Source organism: Bos indicus x Bos taurus, chromosome 6 (assembly GCF_003369695.1).
Source record: "Bos indicus x Bos taurus breed Angus x Brahman F1 hybrid chromosome 6, Bos_hybrid_MaternalHap_v2.0, whole genome shotgun sequence".
Lineage (NCBI taxonomy): Eukaryota > Metazoa > Chordata > Mammalia > Artiodactyla > Bovidae > Bos > Bos indicus x Bos taurus.
Genome location: NC_040081.1, coordinates 92689987 through 92710783, shown reverse-complemented (window position 1 = coordinate 92710783; position 20797 = coordinate 92689987). Strand labels below are relative to the sequence as shown.

Below are 20797 nucleotides of genomic sequence, written 5' to 3'. Positions count from 1 at the left end.
GGTAGTGAGATGTGAGCATACTACCAAGCAAGGGACTCAATTCTAGCTTCCCTAGCAAAGATACTGCTATAAAATATTTTGGTCCTTTTCAAACCACATCCCCTGAGGCTGTGTCAACGTGATCTGAATAAGCCCAAAACCAGGGCTCCTTCCTTGGCCTGCTTTCTTCTCACTATGCCATGCTCTAATTTTTTCACACCATTCGCATTGCATAAATCCCAAGTCTTAGACGCAAAGTAACAGATGGACTGCATTGACGGCTCATGACAGCATATCAACATTAAAATGAAATTAAATCCATGCAACTCATTGTATTGCATTTTCTGCTTGAAAGGAAAAAAAAGGGACAAAGAGAAGAACCATTAGAACAGCATCTTTTTAAAAACAGTCTAACATCCCAAGGGACACTCAAATGATGAATGGGAAAAGTTGCTAGCCATTTATTTTAGCACATAGCTAGAGTCTGTGTTACTTCACATCAAACTATAGGTAAGCCTATCAAATAATGAGACTTTAAAAACATACACACCAAAGCTTCCACATGCAAGAGAATATGATCTGAGAGAATTGTTTCATACTTGAAATAAGGATGTTATCAGTATTCAAAATGCACTTATTGGAAAGCCTTCACAAAACATGTAAGAAAACTGAGCTTGTTACTTCATAATTTGTCCTTGTTTTAACCAAAAATAACACTACTCTTCTTTCTACCAGATATGAGTCAGCATGACTTTTGGCTATTGGGTTATATTTTAAAATTCACTTCCCAAGGATTTGTCATCATTGAAGATTCACCTCCCAAGGATTTGTCATTATTGAAGATTGTCATTATTGAAGATATTCTAAAGAATATTCCACAGAGTTTGAAGGAGATTTCAGGTAGGCCTTTTAAATACATTTTGAGCAAAACGTGTGAAGACTCTCCAAAGGGAACCATTTTCTAAGTAATGATGTTTTAGGTCTTAAACTCAAGTGAATTTGTTTTCCAAAAATCAATAACTTTTGCTATTTTATAATAACCTACTTAGTAACCGACTTGCAAAAGCAATAAATATCATTTTAGCAGGTGCTGAGAATCTCTTTCCAGGGAAATGCTCCATATTGATGATGTTCTTCATATTGATGCCTATAAAGGCAAAGGCAGGTCTGAGGATTCTAGTTTGCCGAGGTGACTCCTTTTGATTGAGGTCTTTGCCTCTGTTCTGACTCATTACCTGAGGACTGCTGAGTCCCCAGCTGCTAAAATTGAAATATTAACTTGGGCAAAGGGCACATCGTGTTTGCGCACTCACTGGACATTCAGTGTGCTCAGTGTAATCTCATTTTAATGATTTCCAGGTTTATTTCAGGCAGCTCTCTGGGAAAGCACATTTTTCAACACAATATAAATTGGACGATGAAGATATGTGCACCAGGCATCCGGCACAGAATGGATGATAATTTTTTTAAACTCTCTATTTTGCATTGAGGTATACCCAATTAACAATGTTGTGATAGTTTCGGGTGGACAGCAAAGGAGCTCAGCCATACACATGACGTCAAAGTGTCAGTTGCTCAGTCGTGTCTGGCTCTTTGCGACCCCATGGACTGTAGCCTGCCAGGCTCCTCTGCCCATGGAATTCTGCAGGCAAGAATACTGGAGTGGGTTGCCATTTCTTCTCCAGGGAATCTTCTTGACTCAGGGATCGAGCCTGGGTTTCCTGCATTGCAGGCAGATTCTTTACTGTCTGAGCCATCAGGGACAAATATGTATTCATTCTCTTTCAAACTCCTCTCCCATCCAAGCTGCCACATAAAAATGAGCAGAGTTCCCTGTGCTAAACAGTAGGACCTTGCTGCTTATTAGTATGGAAAATAATTTTAACAAGGTGAGCTGTAGTGATAGTTTATCTCCATCGGATTCCAAGCAAAGGAAATGGGCTCAGACGTAGCAGGATTATTAAGTTGCTTTGACTGATCACCATGAGGGCCTCTTTAGATTTTCTCTGATGCGTTCCTAAATTCTTTTCTGTATCTGTGTTTAAAAGTTCTTTCTCATTCATACTTCCTCATTCCTTTGCATTTCTGTTCAATTATTCATTTCTGAATTGTCCTTGACAGAGGTTTCTCTAACTGTATGGGTCTTTCCAAAGATACAGATTTTGTACTTATTTACCAAGTCTAGAATCTTATAGTCAATTCCTCTTTTATGTCTATCGATGTTTTCCTTTTGCTTCTCTCATACTTCACCAGCTTCTTGAATTTAGTATTTAGCCCATTCATTTTCATGCTTTTCTGCTCAATAATAAGAGCTTAAGGCCATCAATTTTCTTCTGAGTATTACTTTGTCCACATCATTTAAGTTTTGATATGTTGTTTCCTCTTAATCAATATTTCTTAATAGTTTTAGAATTAGGAATTATTTAGAAATTCCAAATGGCTTGATTTTTTTACCCTTTTATTATTAATTTCTAATCATTTCATAACAGAGAATGTGCCCAGTATAATTTCTTGTTCTGTAATTTACTGACAGAATAAATTAAACCAGCCTTATGGTCTGGTTGCCACAGTTTGCTCAGGCTACTCTAACAAAAATACCATAGACTGGGTGGTTTCTAAATAATAGAAATGTAATTCTCACAGTTCTGGAGGCTGGAGGTCTGAAATCAGGGTACCAGTATGGTTGGGTTCTGGTGAAGGCCCTCTTCTGGGCTGTAGACTGTAGGTTTTTCATCGTATCCCCATGGAGGGCAGCAGAGATTGGAAGCAAGTGCTCTTGTGACTCCTGTAAGTAAACTAATCCCATTCATGAGGGTACAACCCTCATGTGTGTGTGTGTGTGTGTGTGTGAATTCCTCAGTCATGTCAGACTCTTTGCAACCCCACAGACTGTAGCCTGCCAGGCTTCTCTGTCCATGGGATTTGCCAGGCAAGAATACTGGAGTGGATTGCCTTCTCCAGACAACCCTCATGACCTCATTTAATTCTAATCAGAGGCACCACCTCCATATACCATCACATAGATGGGTAAGATTTCAACATATGAACTTCAGTTGGACACATTCAGTCTACAGCACTGGTATTTGACTAATCTTAATAAATGATAGTCACACACCCTTACATAGTAATAGGCAGTATTCTAAATGCTTTATCTGTATTAACTCATTAAATCCTTACAACTCATTAAATCCGTACAATCCTATTTTACAGATGAGAAAACTGAAGTTCAAGGATTTCGTCTAAGTAATTTTTCCAAAGCTAGTACATGGCAGAAGTAAAACATAAACACAATGAGTTTGGCTGCTAAACCCATGACCTTATCATAAGATGGTAAATGTTTCAAAAACATTTGAAAAAAGAAAATAAGATTTTTTTTCTCCATATGGCATTTTAACATTTTGAAAATACTTTTTGCCAAACACTTTAGCAATTATCCATTATAAATCTCTTTGCTATGAAATGATGTAGAGATCATAAGGCTGAATTGGCAAATTAATTAAAAATAAGTCTCTTGATGCTACTAGTTACATTTTTTCCACTCCCAAATGTGACTTGCAGGCAATCATAGAAAATGACTTGGATCATTTATAAATAAGGGTGAAGATTTTCATCAGACCATCCAGATATCAGAAAATTCAGGAAGCAGAGGGTACCTGAAAGCGGAAGGAGTCACTCTGGGCTGGGACCCCTGAGTGCCTGTACCACACGATGCCTTCGTTGATATCTTGCTGGGTGAAGGTGCTGGTGGGAGTTGCTGTCCTCCCATCAGGCAGGTGCTGCCCTCCATCTGCAGGGCTGTCTGCAGGCATATTAACCAGAAGGACCACCTCCCCTAGGAAAAGCACATAGTTAGTGAGGACCCTGGGAAAGGGAAAAGTCAATCAGAACTCTCATCTCCTTCTCTATCACTTTTTTAAACAGAAAAGATATGGTACATTTCTTTATTTTTATTTAAGGTGAAGGAAAAGACATAAACACAGAACTCAGTAGATGTCATCAAAACCACCTTTAGACAAAAAATACTCAGTCTTTCAGTTAAAAGAGCTAAAAGCCATTCAAAGGCAATTCATGTATGAAGTTACTGACTTGTATCTATTAAAATTATATAAGAAGACTCTAATAGCCGTGAACATTGCAAATACTGGGCATTGAATAGATTCATTTCTACCCCACAACTTTCTATGAACAGAAAATGTTTTCTAACCAGGAAACTTTTGGTGTAAACAAAAGGGGAAACTAGGAAAAGATCAGGAAGAGTTCTATACAATGAAAATAATAATAGCTAATACTGGAATGCATATGACAGGTTCTGCATGAAGCACATCGCATAGTGGTTCAAACCCAGCTCCACCACGTAGAGCTGGGTGAGCTTACTTATGTACTAAAGTCTCTGTCCCTCATTGGTGAAAACAGAATGATAGTACATACTTCACAGGTGCTTAAAAAGAATGTTGGTTATCCTTATCACTGTGTTACTGAATCCTCCTGAAGATGCTATTATCATCTGCATTTTAAAGACAAAGTAATTTGTGCTCAGAAAAGTTCAAGAATTTGTTTGAGGTCAGGCAGATCTGAAGTGGAAGAGCTGGGATTTGAATCCGCAGCTCATTTTCCTAGTCATGAAACTCTGTTACCCATCATTATTTTATGTTCACAGACCAACATTTACCTTGATAAATAACTGATCATGTTTTTTCCTCCTTCACTCTCTAAACTTTATTAGAATTGAGGTAATGAAATCTACATCTAAACACCACCACCACCACCACCACCAATCTGTTTCTATTGTTTGTTCTTCACCTGGAGCTACTATTTTCTTAAAGTGAGATTGCAAATTCAGAGGTGTTATAGAAACAATCAAAATTTCACAAGGAGAATGTTCCTTCAAGGGAAGGCCAAGGAGAAGAATGGATGAGGTTTAGGAGGGAGGGGACATGGGTGTGTACCTAAGGCTGATTGTTGTTGATGTTTGACAGAAAACAACAAAATTCTGTAAAGCAAGGATCCTTCAATTAAAAAATAATAAAAAAACAGAAGTCACATTCTTGTGAAAATGAATCTAACAGTAAATCTGAAAGAAGCCTCTCTACCACTCTGATATGAAGAGGGAGAGAAGAGTGTGTATGTGTGTGTGTGTGTGTGTGTGTGTGTGTGTGTGTGTGTGTGTGTGTATGAGAGAGAGAAACAGAAAGAAAGAAACTGTACATATCTTTTAAATGTTATGTAGAAAAAAAACCAGATCTTAGTGCACGAGACATATTGGGCGATTAACAGTACACTTTGATTACCCTAGAGAAATTAGTTTTCTTTCTCAAAGCAAATACTGATTCTAATATTAACATGCACTAAATTCAAGTTGAAAATGAACATAATATCCCGGATAGTGATGAAATACTGAAGTAATAGAAAAACATCAATATTCTTATTAAAATAATCATGTGTAGAATCAACTCACTCTGTTTCTTTCTTGGACTGTTTCTCATTTGTACCTAAGTCACAAATTCCATTACCCATCTCTTGCTGGTTCAACTTCTGTTCATAAGACCTTGTTAATAAACATGCTTTCCCAGGATGTGGACTGCTTACGAATGTGGGTAGTTGCAAAATATTCTGAGAGGAGATGTCCACAATGAAAATATGGAGAGTAGAAAAATATCTAAAAATCAGTTTCCTAGATATTCTGCTTTATAACAGGAAAGCTAATTAAGCAGGGTTTTCTTAACAAGTCCTAATGAAATAAACCTATTTTCCAGATTAAAAAAAACCCATTGCTCTACTATGCAGATTAACAAGAATCATAAGATATTGACTAATCCCATTAATTTCAACTCAGTAAACAGTCAGTGAGCACCTTCTAGTTGCTAACTACTGTGGTCAGCCCTTTGGGATGGGGGACTCAAAGATCAGCAGGATGCAGTTCCTGCCTCTGGAGATCAGCCCCAGAAGCAACTGGGAGCCACTGTGAGAGTTTCAGTAGGTTAACGGGAAGAACTGATTTTTAGTAGAACACAGAATGTATGTGAAAGTTCTGTGAAAGAGGCTGGATTTTAATTTAGAGAACCAATAACAACAGTAGCTAATATTTATGTGGACTGCTGCTGCTGCTGCTAAGTCGCTTCAGTCGTGTCCAACTCTGTGCGACCCCACAGACGGCAGCCCACCAAGCTCCACTGTCCCTGGGATTCTCCAGGCAAGAACATTGGAGTGGGCTGCCATTTCCTTCTCCAATGCATGAAAGTGAAAAGTGAAAGTGAAGTCACTGAGTCGTGTCCAACTCTCAGCGACCCCATGGACTGCAGCCTACCAGGCTCCTCCGTCCATGGGATTTTCCAGGCAAAAGTACTGGAGTGGGGTGCCATTGCCTTCTTTGACCAATTACAAAGTTGCTGGAAAAACTCAGATGAAATAAACTCAAGTAACAGAGGTAAGATCGGAAAGACATAAACAGATACTAGAATCATTAAAGAAGTGGAAGCAACAGAACTTAACAAGTGTGTCTGTAAAGGGTAAGAAAGAGAGAGGAATCAGATAATAACCTATTAGGTTGGGTGATGAGTAAGGAAGCGAGCCCACTAATGGGATAAGCTGGTAGAAGAGAAGATGAGGAATTCAGCACTGGGTATGTGGAATCCAAGGTCTCTTTGTGATAAGCCCACAAGTAGACAGGGAGAAATACCAATATTTTGTGGGGTTCACTCCTTCTAGGTGAGAGCTTTTGCATTGTAACTCGTCTCTGCTTTTATCATTGTATAACAAAATATAAGATGATTCTTTAAATATATGAAAATCCAGGTTTAAAAAACAGTCCAGGCTTAAAAAACAGAAAACAATATCTACTAGTGTTTTCCTTGATATTGAAGTCAATATTTTAACCAAGAATCTTGAAGGGAAAAGGTAATAGGTTTTAAGAATTAGAATCTCATTGGAATCACAATGAATTACTTTGGGGTTGAGATAATTTGCATTGAAGTTTCCTTACACGATCTAAATAACTTAGAGTCGGCAATGTAAGTCAGATTCTCCCTCAAATGATACTCAAGTTACTTCAATAAAACCATCTCATTTAATTTACTCTCAAATCTGCTAAAGGTACACATATCAATCAACTTGCCTAAACTTACATTTGAAAAAAGTGGTGAGTCTGAACGTAGGTCCTTTATGCATATACTACATAAGCAATTTACTTTGGACTCAGTTACACAGTCAGGTCTTCACCAAAGCCTAAAGCTCAACTGGAACATTCCAATGTGATGAGGGAGTGCATAGTAGCTAGGGTGGCACTGGAGTAAGGGCTCCATAATTCACAAAACCAGGACAGATGGATGTAAGTAGATTTGTGTTAAGTGGGCTTCTGGTTCCCACCACCTTTTTTGCTCTTGAATGGTTCCTAAGGGTAATGTGATTTGATTATTACCAGTGGGGAACTCTGAACACACAGAAATAGGATTATGTTCCTAGGAAGAAGTTAATTAAGAGAGTTATGGAAGAAAAGGGTCAAAATCTAGTCTGTATGGCATTTATCAAGCTGAAATGGCTCAAAAAGCACCTCATTGAGCATAGACTATTGGGATGGGATACCTTTAAGAAATTTAACTTCTTGATTGTTTTTATGATCAAGATAAAGGTAAAGAATTTAATACATCAAATGAGTCAAAGATTTTTAGAGCTGAAAAGACTTACACATTGTCTAGCTTAAAATCAGTGTGTGAAATATGGCAAAGTTGAAAAAGGTCTGTGAACTAATTAGTAGCATTGTAGTAGTGCTGATTTACTGGTTTTGATTATTGTTCTATGGTGGTGGTGGTGGTGGTGGTTTAATTGCTTCATCATGTCCAACTTTTTGCCACCCCATAGACTGAAGCCTGCCAGGCTCCTCTGTCCCTGGGATTTTCCAGGTAAGAATACTGGAATAGGTTGCCATTTCCATCTCCAGGGGATCTTCCCCACCCAGGATTGAACCTGGGTCTCCTGCCTTGCAGGCAGATTCTTTACCAAGTGAGCCACCAGGGAAGCCCATTGTTCTATGGTTATATAAGATGTTAATATTGGGGGAAGCAGTTAAAGCATATTCAAGGGCTTTTTTGCACTATTTTTGCAACTTTTCAGTAAGTCTAAAATTATTTTTAAGTAAAAATTTAAAAAATTATCTAGTTTCATCTTTCAAAGAAATGTATGGCTCAAGGGGGTCTACTTGCTCTCCTCAAGATTATACATCCATAATAAACTACAGTCCAGCTAGACTGATTGTTCTATAATTTTGTCAATTATTGATTAGATTATGACTTTCAATGCCTTTGTGGACTCTAAAGTTATTCTTAAACAATACTGAGTTAATTTTTTCTTCACCAGAGAAAATACATAATTTTAAGAATCTGATAACCTGAGGGAAAATGAATTATTATTTCTCTACTATTTATCACACCAAGCAATTTTAATGACTACAATTTTCATTTTCAAGTAATTACTATTTCTTTAAAAAAATCTGCCTGTTTGTTGTTTTTATTTTTTAATGGCATTTTATCTCCTTACAGTTTCAATTCCTTCTTCTGTGTTTTTAAATCTTTTAAAATATGCTTATTTCATAGTTCTTGTAAGCTAGTTCCTTCATTTGAAATTCTTTGGGTTTTAATCTTCTTGTTTGTTTTGGTTATGGTACTACATATTATTTCCTCATATGTTCTGTAATTTTGAATTCTGAGCTAATCTTCAGTGGTTATAACTGTGAGAATCTGTGTGGTCTGGAGTTAAGAGTGGGCATTCCACAGTAGTTTCTACTTTTTTCTGCAAGGGACTCAAGAAGTATCATTGGCCTGAGATCAATTTTCACATTACTGCCTCAGCTTTGGGTTTCTCAGACAATGCAAATGGTATAAGAGAACTTTGGGTCTTCAGGAGAAACAGGTCTGAAGTTCTGAATTCTTAGTAGGCATTTTTTTTTGTTCTACTCTGAGCCCTGGGAAACACTGGTAGTTTCTTTGCCATCTATCTGTGCTGGTGAGCTTCTTGCCTTAATTCCAGCTTTTTGTCTCTGCATGGGGATTAAATCCCAAGCCCCCCATGTTATTGAGACATACACAATCCGTCTCAGAGAAGACATGCCATCAGCTCCTGCCCAGGTTTGCAGGTTTCCTGCAACAGGTTTCCTTCTGTTTCTTGCACCTGGAGATTCTTCTGTATCCTTGAGGGATCAGCTATGAGTGCCTTTTAGTTCTTCATCTCTTTTACCCATCATTTCTAGGTGATAATGGTAGGTTATCACTCTACTATCTGTCTGGAAGTGGAAGTAACGATGGAAAACTTGAGATATGCTTTTATGTAAAGACTTTTTTTAAAAAATAGAAAGTCACAAGAAGAAAACAGGTGAGGGGAAATTTCCTAGCGTCCAGTGATTAGGACTTGGCGTTTTCACTGCTGGGGCCAGGGTTCAGTTCCTGGATGGGGAACTTTCACAAGCCAGGTGGCAAAAAAAAAAAAAAAAAAGCAGTGATGGACACAAGGTAGAGTTTAAGAGCCTGAACTTTGACATTAAACTGACGTAATGCTAGCCAGGTGACTTTTAACAAGTTATGCTCTCTGAAAAATGGATTTGTTTATTTAAAAAAAATTTTTAACATCTTGTAATGCTTTTAATTACTTCCCTGGTGGCTCAGATGGTAAAGCGTCTGCCTACAATGTGGGAGATCCAGGTTCAAACCCTGGGTTGGGAAGATCTATTAAAACAGGTGTTTTAAACATATATCTTTCTTCACATATATCATTATTTTGTAGGACAGATGCCTAGAAGGAGATTATTATTCAAATTATCAGTGAGTTTGATACAAAGTGCTAATTTGTACGGTAGTAAAGTCTGGATTAATTTAGCTCCCACCATCTGTGAAGAAAGAGACTCAGTTTTTCATATTCCCACTGTGCTCTATCCTTACCCTCAAGTGCACTGGCTCTAAAGGGAAGTTGTTTTAAAACTTACATTTTAGGTTTAAATATACTATGTTTCCATCACTTAGCATACTACCTAGTACCTGATATGAACATAGTGTGATTGTGCTCTTTGATTATTCTTTCTTTCAAGGGGATGTGTTTGAAAGACAAGTTCATTGGAAATGCAACCTGGCTGTGTGGCATCACACAGAAGCGAGTCTAAGACTGCTGAAAGCAATGATGAAATCATGACAAAGGAAAAAAAAAAAAGTTACCAAATTGGGGGTGGTCCTGTGTGATTTTGTAGATGATTTCTGAGGCACTGGCACCTGGAGCTTCTGCTTGTAAGATTCTGTTAGTAATCTGCAGCATCCCGCCTTCTGGAACCCATACCATTGAATTAGCCACAAGCCGAAGACCTCGATCATTCTAGAATAAAGAGAGAGTACAGCATTAGGTTCCCTGGTTCGTATCCAGGTGCCCCCTTAGTGATTTTGGCTTGCCTGGTGGCTCAGTGGTAAAGAATTCGCCTGCCAATGCAGGACATGAGGGTTCGATCCCTGGGTCAGGAGAAGGAATGGAGAAGGAAATGGCAACCCAGTTCAATATTCCTGCCTGGAAAATCCAATGGACAGAGAAGCCTGGCAGGCCACCGTCCATGCAGTCACAAAAGAGTTGGCCGCAACTGAACAACAACAACAAAAAATAAGGTATCAGTCTTTAAAGATATAAGTTATTAGGTCCTACTCCTGCTAAATGTTGTCTAAAAAGAGAGATTCATAGCTTTAGAGTCACACTGTGAACAATATGTATATGTGTAGATATATACACGTGTTAAGTATATAGGTAGGTAGGTATATATGCTGCTTTTTTCTTCTAATTTCTCATGAGCAAATAACTTGTATCATTTAGAAAGACGAAGTCTCCCCATTTCTTTATTTCATTTGTCCATCTAACTTCCATCCTCCCCATCCACCTATATTCAACAACTATTCATTAAGCCTCTATTATATGCCAGATATTTTGCTGGAGGACTGAGGTATATAAGGCTGGCTGAAATAAGACCTCAGTTTCAGAACCTACAGTCTAGTTGGGCAGACAGACATATAAGTAGTTAGGCTGCATCACAAGTGAGGCTTCAGCAGGGCACTAGGAGAGAATAAAGGAGACAGGAGATACCTCTTTGGGGAAGGAATGTTCAGGAAGGCTTTCCTATGGAAATGCCACTTAATTCTTGAATGACCGAAAAAGGCTTTTTCTAAGTGAATAAGAGAAATAGACTCTAGGAAGAGGGCCTAGCCTAAGCGAAGATATTAGCCAATGCAATGTGTGCTTAATAAACTATCCAAGTGTCCAGACAAGAAGAATCTAGGGAGCCAGGGGAAGTGAAAGTCGCTACGTTGTGTTTGACTCTTTGTGACCCCACTGACTGTAGCCTGTCAGGCTCCTCTATCCATGGAATTCTCCAGGCAAGAATACTGGAGTGGGTTGCTATTTCTTCCTCCAGGGGATCTTCCTGACCCAGGGATCAGACCCGGGTCTGCTGCACTGCAGGCAGATTCTTTACCATCTGAGCTACCAGGGAAGCCTGAGCCAGGGGAGGGGATGAATAAAAAGTGAACTTAATGTTGGCTAGGAGAAGGTAGAAGCTGCACTAAAAGTCTCACTTTAGCTTGTAGGCACTGTAAAGTCAACATGAATCAACAGGGAAGGAAAAGGATGATCAGGTCTGGGTTTTAGAGAACCTCCAACAGCAAGAGACGGTAGGGACTAGGGCTGGGATGAATCTGGGGCTGCAGAAACCATTTAACCAGTTCTTGTAACGGCTTAGGTGAGAGAAGACAAAGGTGATTGCGGTGGGAATGAATAGTGTTTTTAATTTCTATCTCCTATACTTTAAAAAAAGAGCAACAGATTCCGGAAACACTGCAGAGGCCAAACTGATGGGCCTGGATGACTGATGGAAAGTGAAGCCCTTAGAAGCAGCAGTAGGGAACAGCTGACTGGTAGAAATCACCTCGTTAGTGCTCCGGAGAAGGCAACCATTCTAATTGCTAAAGCTAATGTCATTAAAAAGTGCTGCCACTCCTGATTTGCAGGCGCACACCTCTTCCAAAGCTTCCTAATTGACATTTTCCACAGGATGGGATTAGTGAGACAGCCTGTGTTCTGGTTTCATTTTTCCTACTTTCACAATCTGATATTTCAAAATAGGGCATTTCAGAAGGGATGTTATTTTAAATGATTGCTATTTCAAATATGCCAATAAATAGGACAGAGCAAACAGCATGCCCAGGAGGAGAATATTCGGAACAGAAGACAACAAGTATTCCTTTGCTGTCACTTGAATGAGAGCATTTGCCCCTCTCAGGACGTGGCCACAGCCATTTTTACCACAATCACTGAGAAACTGAGTCAGTGCCCAGGAGAATGTGGTTGCTATTGCCAACACACCTTCTACGTGATTGGTAATCAAGGGCAAAATCACACTGGATTTTCACAATTCAGATGGCATATTATTTATGAAAACATCAAGACACTCCAAAAACTTGGCATGTCACCTACCAGAATTCTGGGGGAAAGGGACCTATTAACTGTGTGTGTGTTAGTTGCTCAGTCATGTCTGACTCTTTGCAACCCCATGGGCTGTAGCCCGCCAAGCTCCTCTGTCCATGGGATTCTCCAGGCAAGAATACTGGAGTGGGTTTACATTTCCTTCTCCACTATTAACTCTAGCAGAGTTTTATATAACATAATAATGACTTGAACCCAGGAATATTAATTGCCAGAAATCTTTCTAATAGCAGCAGCCTCATCACACTTGTGTGATGGAGATCAGTCACATATCAACCACAATTTTATTGGACTGATGAGTAGTGTGGTTTTTCACATTCCAAATAAGTAAATAAGCACTGTGCCCTGAATGCATATCCCCAGATCTTTCTTCTACTGCATTTCTATATTGACTACACTTTATCAATTCAATTCTTTGTAACTCCTGTCTCAGTGTCAATTTTTAAGAAACAGTTCTTTTTGCAACTCAGTGTTCAGAAACCAGCACCATCTGGAAGCCTCTTACAATTTCAGTCTCTCAGGCCCCATCCCAGACCTTCTGAAGTAGAATCTTCATTTGAATTTTTTAGTAGTTTTATTGAAGTATATTTGACAAAGAAAAACTGTACGGCAATGGCACCCCACTCCAGTACTCTTGCCTGGAAAACCCCATGGATGGAGGAGCCTGGTAGGCTGCAGTCCATGGGGTCATGAAGAGTCGGACACGACTGAGTGACTTCACTTTCACTTTTCACTTTCATGCATTGGAGAAGGAAATGGCGACCCACTCCAGTGTTCTTGCCTGGAGAATCCCAGGGACGCGGGAGCCTGGTGGGCTGCCGTCTATGGGGTCGCACAGAGTCAGACATGACTGAAGCGACTTAGCAGCAGCAGCAAAATATATAACTTCCCTGGTGACTCAAAAGTAAAGAATCTACCTGCAATGCAGAAGACCTGGGTTCAGTCTCTGGGTTGAGAAGATCCCCTGGAGGAGGGCATGGCAACCCACACCAGTATTCTTGCCTGGAAAATCCCATGGACAGAAGAGCTTGGCAGCCTATATAGTTCATGGGGCCACAAAGAGTCAGACACAATTGAGCAACTAACACTTACTTACTTAAGGTATATAACATGATGTTTGTTGTATGTATAAATTGTGAAATGATGAACACAATCAAGCTAATTAAGCCTTCCACCACCTCACAGAGTTATAGATTTTTGTGTATGATAAAAACACTGAAGATCAACTCTCTTAGCAAGTATACAATACAGAATCCTTAAGTATAATCACCATGCGATACATTAGATCTGCAGAATTATTCATCACTTGTGACAGAATCTTTCTACTCTTTGACCAACATCTCCTGGTTTCCCCCACTCGTAGCAGCCATCATTTCACACTGTTTTTATGAGTTCGAATTCTTTAGATTACAAATGTGAAGTAGTGCAGTCTATGTGGGCTTCCCTGTGGCTCGGCTGGTAAAGAATCTGCCTGCAATGGGAGAGACCTGGGTTTGATCCCTGGGTTGAGATGATTGCTTGGAGAAGGGAAAGGCTACCCACCCTAGTATTTTGGCCTGGAGAATTCCATGGACTGTATATTCCATGGGGTTGCAAAGAGTTGGACACGAATGACCAACTTTCACTTTCAGCTTATTCTATAAGCTCGTGTCTGCAGTCACAAATGACAACCTTTTTTTTAATTTTAAAGGCTGAGTAACATTCCATTGTATATACAACCACATTTCCTTTATCCATTCATCCACACTTAGGTTGTTTTTATATCTTGGCTGTTGTAAATAGTCCTGCAATAAACATGGGAGTGCAGATATCTCTTTGAGACACTGACTTCATTTCCTTTGGACATATATCCAGACATGGGATTGCTGGATTATACAGTAATTCTATTTTTAACTTTTTAAGGAACATCCATACTGTTTTCCACAACAGCTGTACCAACTTAGAATTCCACCAACAGTGTGTAAAGGTTCCCTTTTCTCCTTACCTTCACCAATACTTGTTATTTGTGTCTTTTTGAGAACAGCCTTCTAACAGATGTAAGATGATAGCTCATTGTGGTTTTGATTTGTCTTTTCCTAATTAGTGATTTTGAGCCCCTTTTCATGCATCTGTTGGCCATTTGTATGTCTTCTCTGAAAAACGTCTATGTACCTTCTTAGCTCCTTTTTAAATCTCTATTTTTTTAGCTATTGAGTTGAGTTCCTTGTATATTTTAGATATTAACCCCTTATTGGATAGATGTTTTCAAAATTTTCTCCCATTCTTTACTTTGCCTTTTCATTTTGTTGATGGTTTCCTTTGGGCACAGCATTTTAGTCCCACTTATGTTTTAATAAAATCCCCAGGAGATATGGAATCATGCTGAAGTGTGAGAAGTCTGACCCAAGGACAGAGATCACAATGGGTTTAGAATGCTTCTCCCAAACTCCACAGACAAGCCGTTAAGAATATTTACATTTATAACAGAGTAATACATATGCCTCTGTTTTGGAACTGTTTGTTGACAGTACTTAAGAAGAAATGGACAACCATCCAAGGAAAAGAAGTATAGTTCTTCCCATTTATTATGATGAAGATGATTTTGTCAATTGCTTTCTTTTGGGGGAGGGTCCAGGGAAGATTCAAAAAGAGAAGAATAGAAGTCTGTGCACCATCTTTTTCTACAGCTAACATGTCCTAAACAAATCTGAACCTACTTTCCCCAGTGGTTCTGACATTTTGCAATTTCTGTATCTCCTTATATAGGCACACCTTGGAGATACTGTGGATTTGGTTCCAGACCACTGCAATAAAGCAAATATCGCAATAAATTGAGTCACACAATTTTTTTGGTTTCCCGGTACATATAAAAATTATGATGTACCTTATGGGGCTTCCCTGGTGCCTCAGATGCTAAAGAATATGCCTGCAATGCAGGAGACTTAGGTTCGATGCCTGAGTTAGGGAGATTCCCCCTGGAGAAGGAAATGGCAACTCACTCCAGTATTCTTGCCTGGAGAATTCCATGGACACAGGAGCCTGGCAGGCTATGGTCCATGGGGTCGCAAAGAGTTGGGCGTGACTGAGCAACTAACACTTTCACTTTACATGATACTGCTGCTGCTAAGTCACTTCAGTCATGTCCGACTCTGTGCGACCCCAGAGACGGCAGCCCACCAGGCTCCCCCGTCCCTGGGATTCTCCAGGCAAGAACACTGGAGTGGGTTGCCATTTCCTTCTCCAATGCATAAAAGTGAAAAGTGAAAGTGAAGTCACTCAGTCGTGTCTGACCCTCAGTGAATCCATGGATCACAGCCTTCCAGACTCCTCAGTCCGTGGTATTTTCCAGGCAAGAGTCCTGGAGTGGGGTGCCATTGCCTTCTCCTTACATTATACTATAGTCCATTAAGTGTCTTTAAAAAACCAATGTACATACCTTAATTAAAATTTATTGCAAAAAATGCTAACCATCATCTGAGCCTTTAGCATGTCATAATCTTTAATAGTAACACCCCAAATCACTGATTACCATTAACAAATATAATAATACTAATTTAAAAGCTTGAAATATTGCAAAAATTACCAAACCATGTTACAAAGACATGAAGTGAGCAAATGCTGTTGGAAAAATGGCCCTGACAGACTTGCTCAATACAGAGTTGCTACAAATCTTCAATTCGTAAAAAACACAGTATTTGCAAAGCACAATAAAATGAAGTATGCGTATAGGGTTTTTTTTTTTTTAATGTACACATATCCTTCTAAGTTCAAGAAATTAGCCATAATTTCAGCTGAAGAATCTTCTGCCTAGTGATGTTTTATATATTCTTCAGGGTACCACATTAGAAGGAAATGAAATCTCAACAAAGGATATGGAGGCATAATTAAAATAGTGATTTAAATTAAATAGTTCTAATTAATTTCATAAAACAACAGGCATACAGAAATGCTGGTAATAAAATTTAGCTATTATATGCTGTATCACAAACAAAGATTTTAATTTTGTAAACCAGAAGTAAAGGCGCATGACTTTATCATTTGGAGGAAAAATCCCGCAAACAAAATGTAAACTCCCTTCCTCCCCAGTGAAAGATTGGAATATAAATGATGAGCTTCACTATGATGGTGTACCCCAACCCAACTTTATTCAATAGAAAATGTCTACAATTGGATATAACAGCAACCCTCACATATTATTTATTCTATAAGAAATAATTTGTAATGGCTCATTTATACCATGGCTTTTAAAATTTAATCTTGGAAGTCATAGTGGATTTTAGGGAAGGATTATGTGAGGTGACACCTATAAGGTGAAACACAGATGCTATCTACCAGAATGAAAACCAACAAAAAGATAATTGCACTGTTCTGTGTTTGCCAGTGTGTGTATATGCCTCAGAAACTGCAGCTTTGGATCAAGAGTACAAAATCATTGTTCCATGTGGATTTCAACTGCTTTATAAATGAACAAACAAATACATAAATATTTTGTAATTGACAAACACTTTTTGAGAGTGTACTTTGAGTGATGTACCTTACAAGATACTAAATCGAACTAGCTCAACAAGTCCAAAACAGGTGAAAACCTGATATGTGGTGAGGCTTTATTTATTTATGAGGCAGGAAGACTCTTTTTCAGGGAAATAAACATCTTCATGCCATTGATATTTATAACTCTCACCAACACCCTTGTAATCAAATTGTGTCCCTGTAAGACAACCCATGGGAGGACAGGTTTTAAGAAAATTGAGGGAAAGCACATGAGCCTTACCAAGGCCAAACAGCCAGAGAAGGCTTTCAGCAATAGAATTTTCCATCCAGGTCATAGCATGACACTTGGGGGTTTTTAACATCAAAGCATTACCCAGTTGCAGAAAACTGCTCAGACAACAACAAATGAGGTCAGAAAGATCATCAGATTTATTGCCAAAGTAGAAAAAGAGGCATGATTTTCAGAGATGCTTTAATTAATGAAAAAGAAGGTAATTCCTTGAAAGCCCAGCAGTGGAGAGAAATCTGCCAATAACCAAGGCTTCTCCCTGCCCACATTTTAGCCCTTATTAGACCCCGATTGCTTTAGAATTGTATCTCCACAGGCTTGAGTTTGGTAATCCGCCCAATTAATGAAAGCCTATTCAGTAGAGCATTCTTTATTACCTTTTAATCTTTTTGAATTCTTTTGCCTCCTTCCCCCAACAGAACATGTTTCAACATCTGTCTTGGGCCTGTTTTCTCCTCAGCAACTCAGTATAAGCCTGGAGGGTAGCAGTCAAGTTTACTCACTGCCAGGCCAAGGATAAAATCATAAATTTGGGGAAAGTAACATAGAATCTGGTAAATAAGAGTGGAACCAACAGCTCTTAGCCACAGTTTCAGATGGGCCATTCCAGCATCAGCAGAAGAGCCCAGTAGGCTGATGAATCTGATGCAAGGAATGTACTCAAAGGCAGGAATATGGGCACCAGCCTACCTCCAGTTGATGCCTCCACCCATCTCTCTCCATCCAACAGAAACATACTAAGCTTCCACAATGTGTTTGGCTCAGGGCTCCAATACTGAAACAGTTCCTGCTCTCATAAAGCTTCCTTTTTCCATCCCTCCTTCCCTTTCCATCTATCTTACTAGATTAAGTTTTATGTTGAACAACACTGGGATTAATTTGTACGTTCATTCACTAGGAATTAGACCTAAAATCCTTGGTCATTCTATTTAAGCCACCAGCTATACATCAGCCAGTAACTGTCCTCACCCCAAATTTAATACACAGGTAGCCTCGGGGTAAGGACTCTGATGCTCTCTTCAGAAATGGCTAGCAGAACAAAATCAATCATGGCTGACTATGTACCTATTGGACGCCATTAGCAGTTAAGGCAATTTTTTCTTCTCGGGCTTGAGTAGACTTATGATTATCAATAGCTTCACTCACTTCAAGCCCAGACTGCTTGGATAGGACATTGAGAAACTGACTAAATTATTGTCTCCATTCTGTCCATTAAGGGGATAAGAATACATATGACCAAAAACACTGGGGAAAAAATGAGCTAGAATATAAAAAAGCCATATGGTTAAGTGTGAAGAGACAGAACATGCTTGATTTGAAATCTCAGATCCATCACTAAGTAACTTTTGGAGAAATAAACATTTTTAAACCTCTTTAAATGCTTTTAAACCTCCTTTATTTCAGTTTCCCCTTTTGGAATATTAAAGATAATAATTCGACAAATTCCCTATAATGATCTTGAAGATCAAAAAAGTAATTCACATCAAGCATTACTGCCCAATGAAAGATAAAACAAACAAAAATTCCTTCCACCAATAGTAGAATATCCTTTAGAGGTAATAAGATTACATAGCCTCTATTTTAACCTTCTTCACTTGGATATTGTAAAGATAAGCAGAATAGATGTCAGAAAAAGCACTCTGAATTCCTAAAAGAAGATACAGTCTACATTTGTAAAATATTTTCAGGATGAGACTGACATGTTTATTAGTCATACATTCTAATGGCTGCCAGGGCTCTGGTAACTGGTTTCACTTTTCTAATTCATTGGCTTAGAAGCCATTAGCTCACCTGATGGACAGGTAAGCACAGCACTACAGGAGATGGAGGCATGGAAGGGGGATGGGGGAAGGACAGTCACATGACCCCCAGCTTGTAAGCAGTGTAAGAATTCTCAAGTTCTATGCTTAAGCATAATTTATAAATTAGAATTCTGTTTTTCTTTGTCATGCTTTGGTATTCAAAACATCTAAAATCCTAGAAACACCCTTCAGTCATGGGCCATGATGGTGCAACACACTGTACTCAGCTCCAAACATGGAGATTGAAACCTCAATAGGAAAGGTGGCTGCTAGGGTTGCACTGAAATCCTGTAACAATCTTAAAGAAACCAAGAAGGAAGGACAGAAAACTTTCTGTGTCTGTCTAGACTTCACCTCTTCAGAAGTAAGCCTCATCTCCCAGGGCAATTGCAAGAGGGTGATAATTAGGATTAGCTTCAAGGTGGCTATCTGCCAACTCGATCTCATCATCAGCCTTCGCCTCCTCCCACCCATCTCATCCCACCATCACTGTTTTCAACAGCTGAAAATAATGAGACCAGAGACTAAGAAACCATCTGGCAAACCATATTAGATTCAGCTCTTCACCTTCACGGGGATCAGTTGCAAATTGCAAGTGATCGCTGGTGAGAAAGTGACAAGTGATTTCTAAACTGTCCTCAGCACATCAATCTCTCTAGCTAATCATCAGTGACACTTCAATAGGTGCTGATATTTGGAATGAGAAGTTATAAAAAAATTATAAGTCTCCCAACCTGCCATCATAGGAAAGAGTCATTCTTGCTTTTACAGAGAAAAGAGCTTCGAGTGAAATATCATCAAGGAATAACACGGCTTTGAAAATATTTTTCGATTAGCATGGGCTAGCCCATTTGTATTTCCCTAAATGTGGTGGCCATCCTATGAGCAGTATCCAAAACCTTTTATGTTGTACATGGATGAAATTGTATAAAATGGCTATGTATTAATTTTAATAAGTTGGAAAAAAAATTTAATTCTACATTAAGTCCAGGATTTCACAAGTGCTATTTATTAGGAAGAAGTCATGATTTTAAAAAAGTAAGTTGAATCACTAATCATTAGAGAAATATAAAGCAAAACTACAATGAAGTATCACCTGATACTGGTCAGAATGGCCATAAGTAAAAAAATCTACAAACAATAAATGCTGGAGAGGGTGTGGAGAAAAGGGAACCTCCCTACATTGTTGGTGGGAATGTAAATTGGTGCAACCACTATGGAAAGCAGTATGGAGGTTCCTTAAAAAACTAAATACAGAACTACGACATGATCCAGCAATCTCACTACTGGGCATGTACCCTGAGAAAACCACAATTAGAGAAGATACATGCACTCCAGTGTTCACTGCAGCACTATTTACAATAGCTAAGACATGGAAGCAACCTAAATGCCCATCAACAGAAGAATGGATAAAGAAGATATGGTATGTGCACCATTGTGTACACGTGGTATATATACACAGTGGGATAGTACTCAACCATAAAAAAGAATGAAACGATGCTATTTATGGACCTGAGGGATGGACATGAATGGACCTGACCTAGAGATTGTCATACTGAGTAAAGTAAGTCAGACAGAGAAAGAGAAATATATGAGATCACTTATATGAGGAATCTTAAAAAACGGTACAAATGAACTCATGTACAAAACAGAAACAGACTCACAGATGTAGAAAACAAACTTACGGTTACAAAGGGGAAAGGTGGGGGGTATAAATTAGGAGATTAGAATTGAGATATACACACTGCTGTATATAAAACAGATA

The 20797-nt window shown here is 38.8% G+C and overlaps 1 protein-coding gene across 4 annotated transcripts in view; it reads right to left on the bottom strand.

Annotated features, from left to right (window-relative positions):
• The window catches only part of FRAS1 (Fraser extracellular matrix complex subunit 1), a 535024-nt gene that overhangs the window by 140604 nt on the left and 373623 nt on the right, over positions 1–20797 (bottom strand). For all 4 annotated transcript variants that reach the window (XM_027544846.1, XM_027544845.1, XM_027544843.1 and 1 more), the window contains 2 exons: positions 10173–10326; positions 3633–3811 (listed from right to left, as the gene is read on the bottom strand). In XM_027544846.1, the coding sequence (XP_027400647.1) occupies positions 3633–3811; positions 10173–10326 (333 nt within the window). The remainder of the gene's footprint in view (positions 1–3632; positions 3812–10172; positions 10327–20797) is intronic.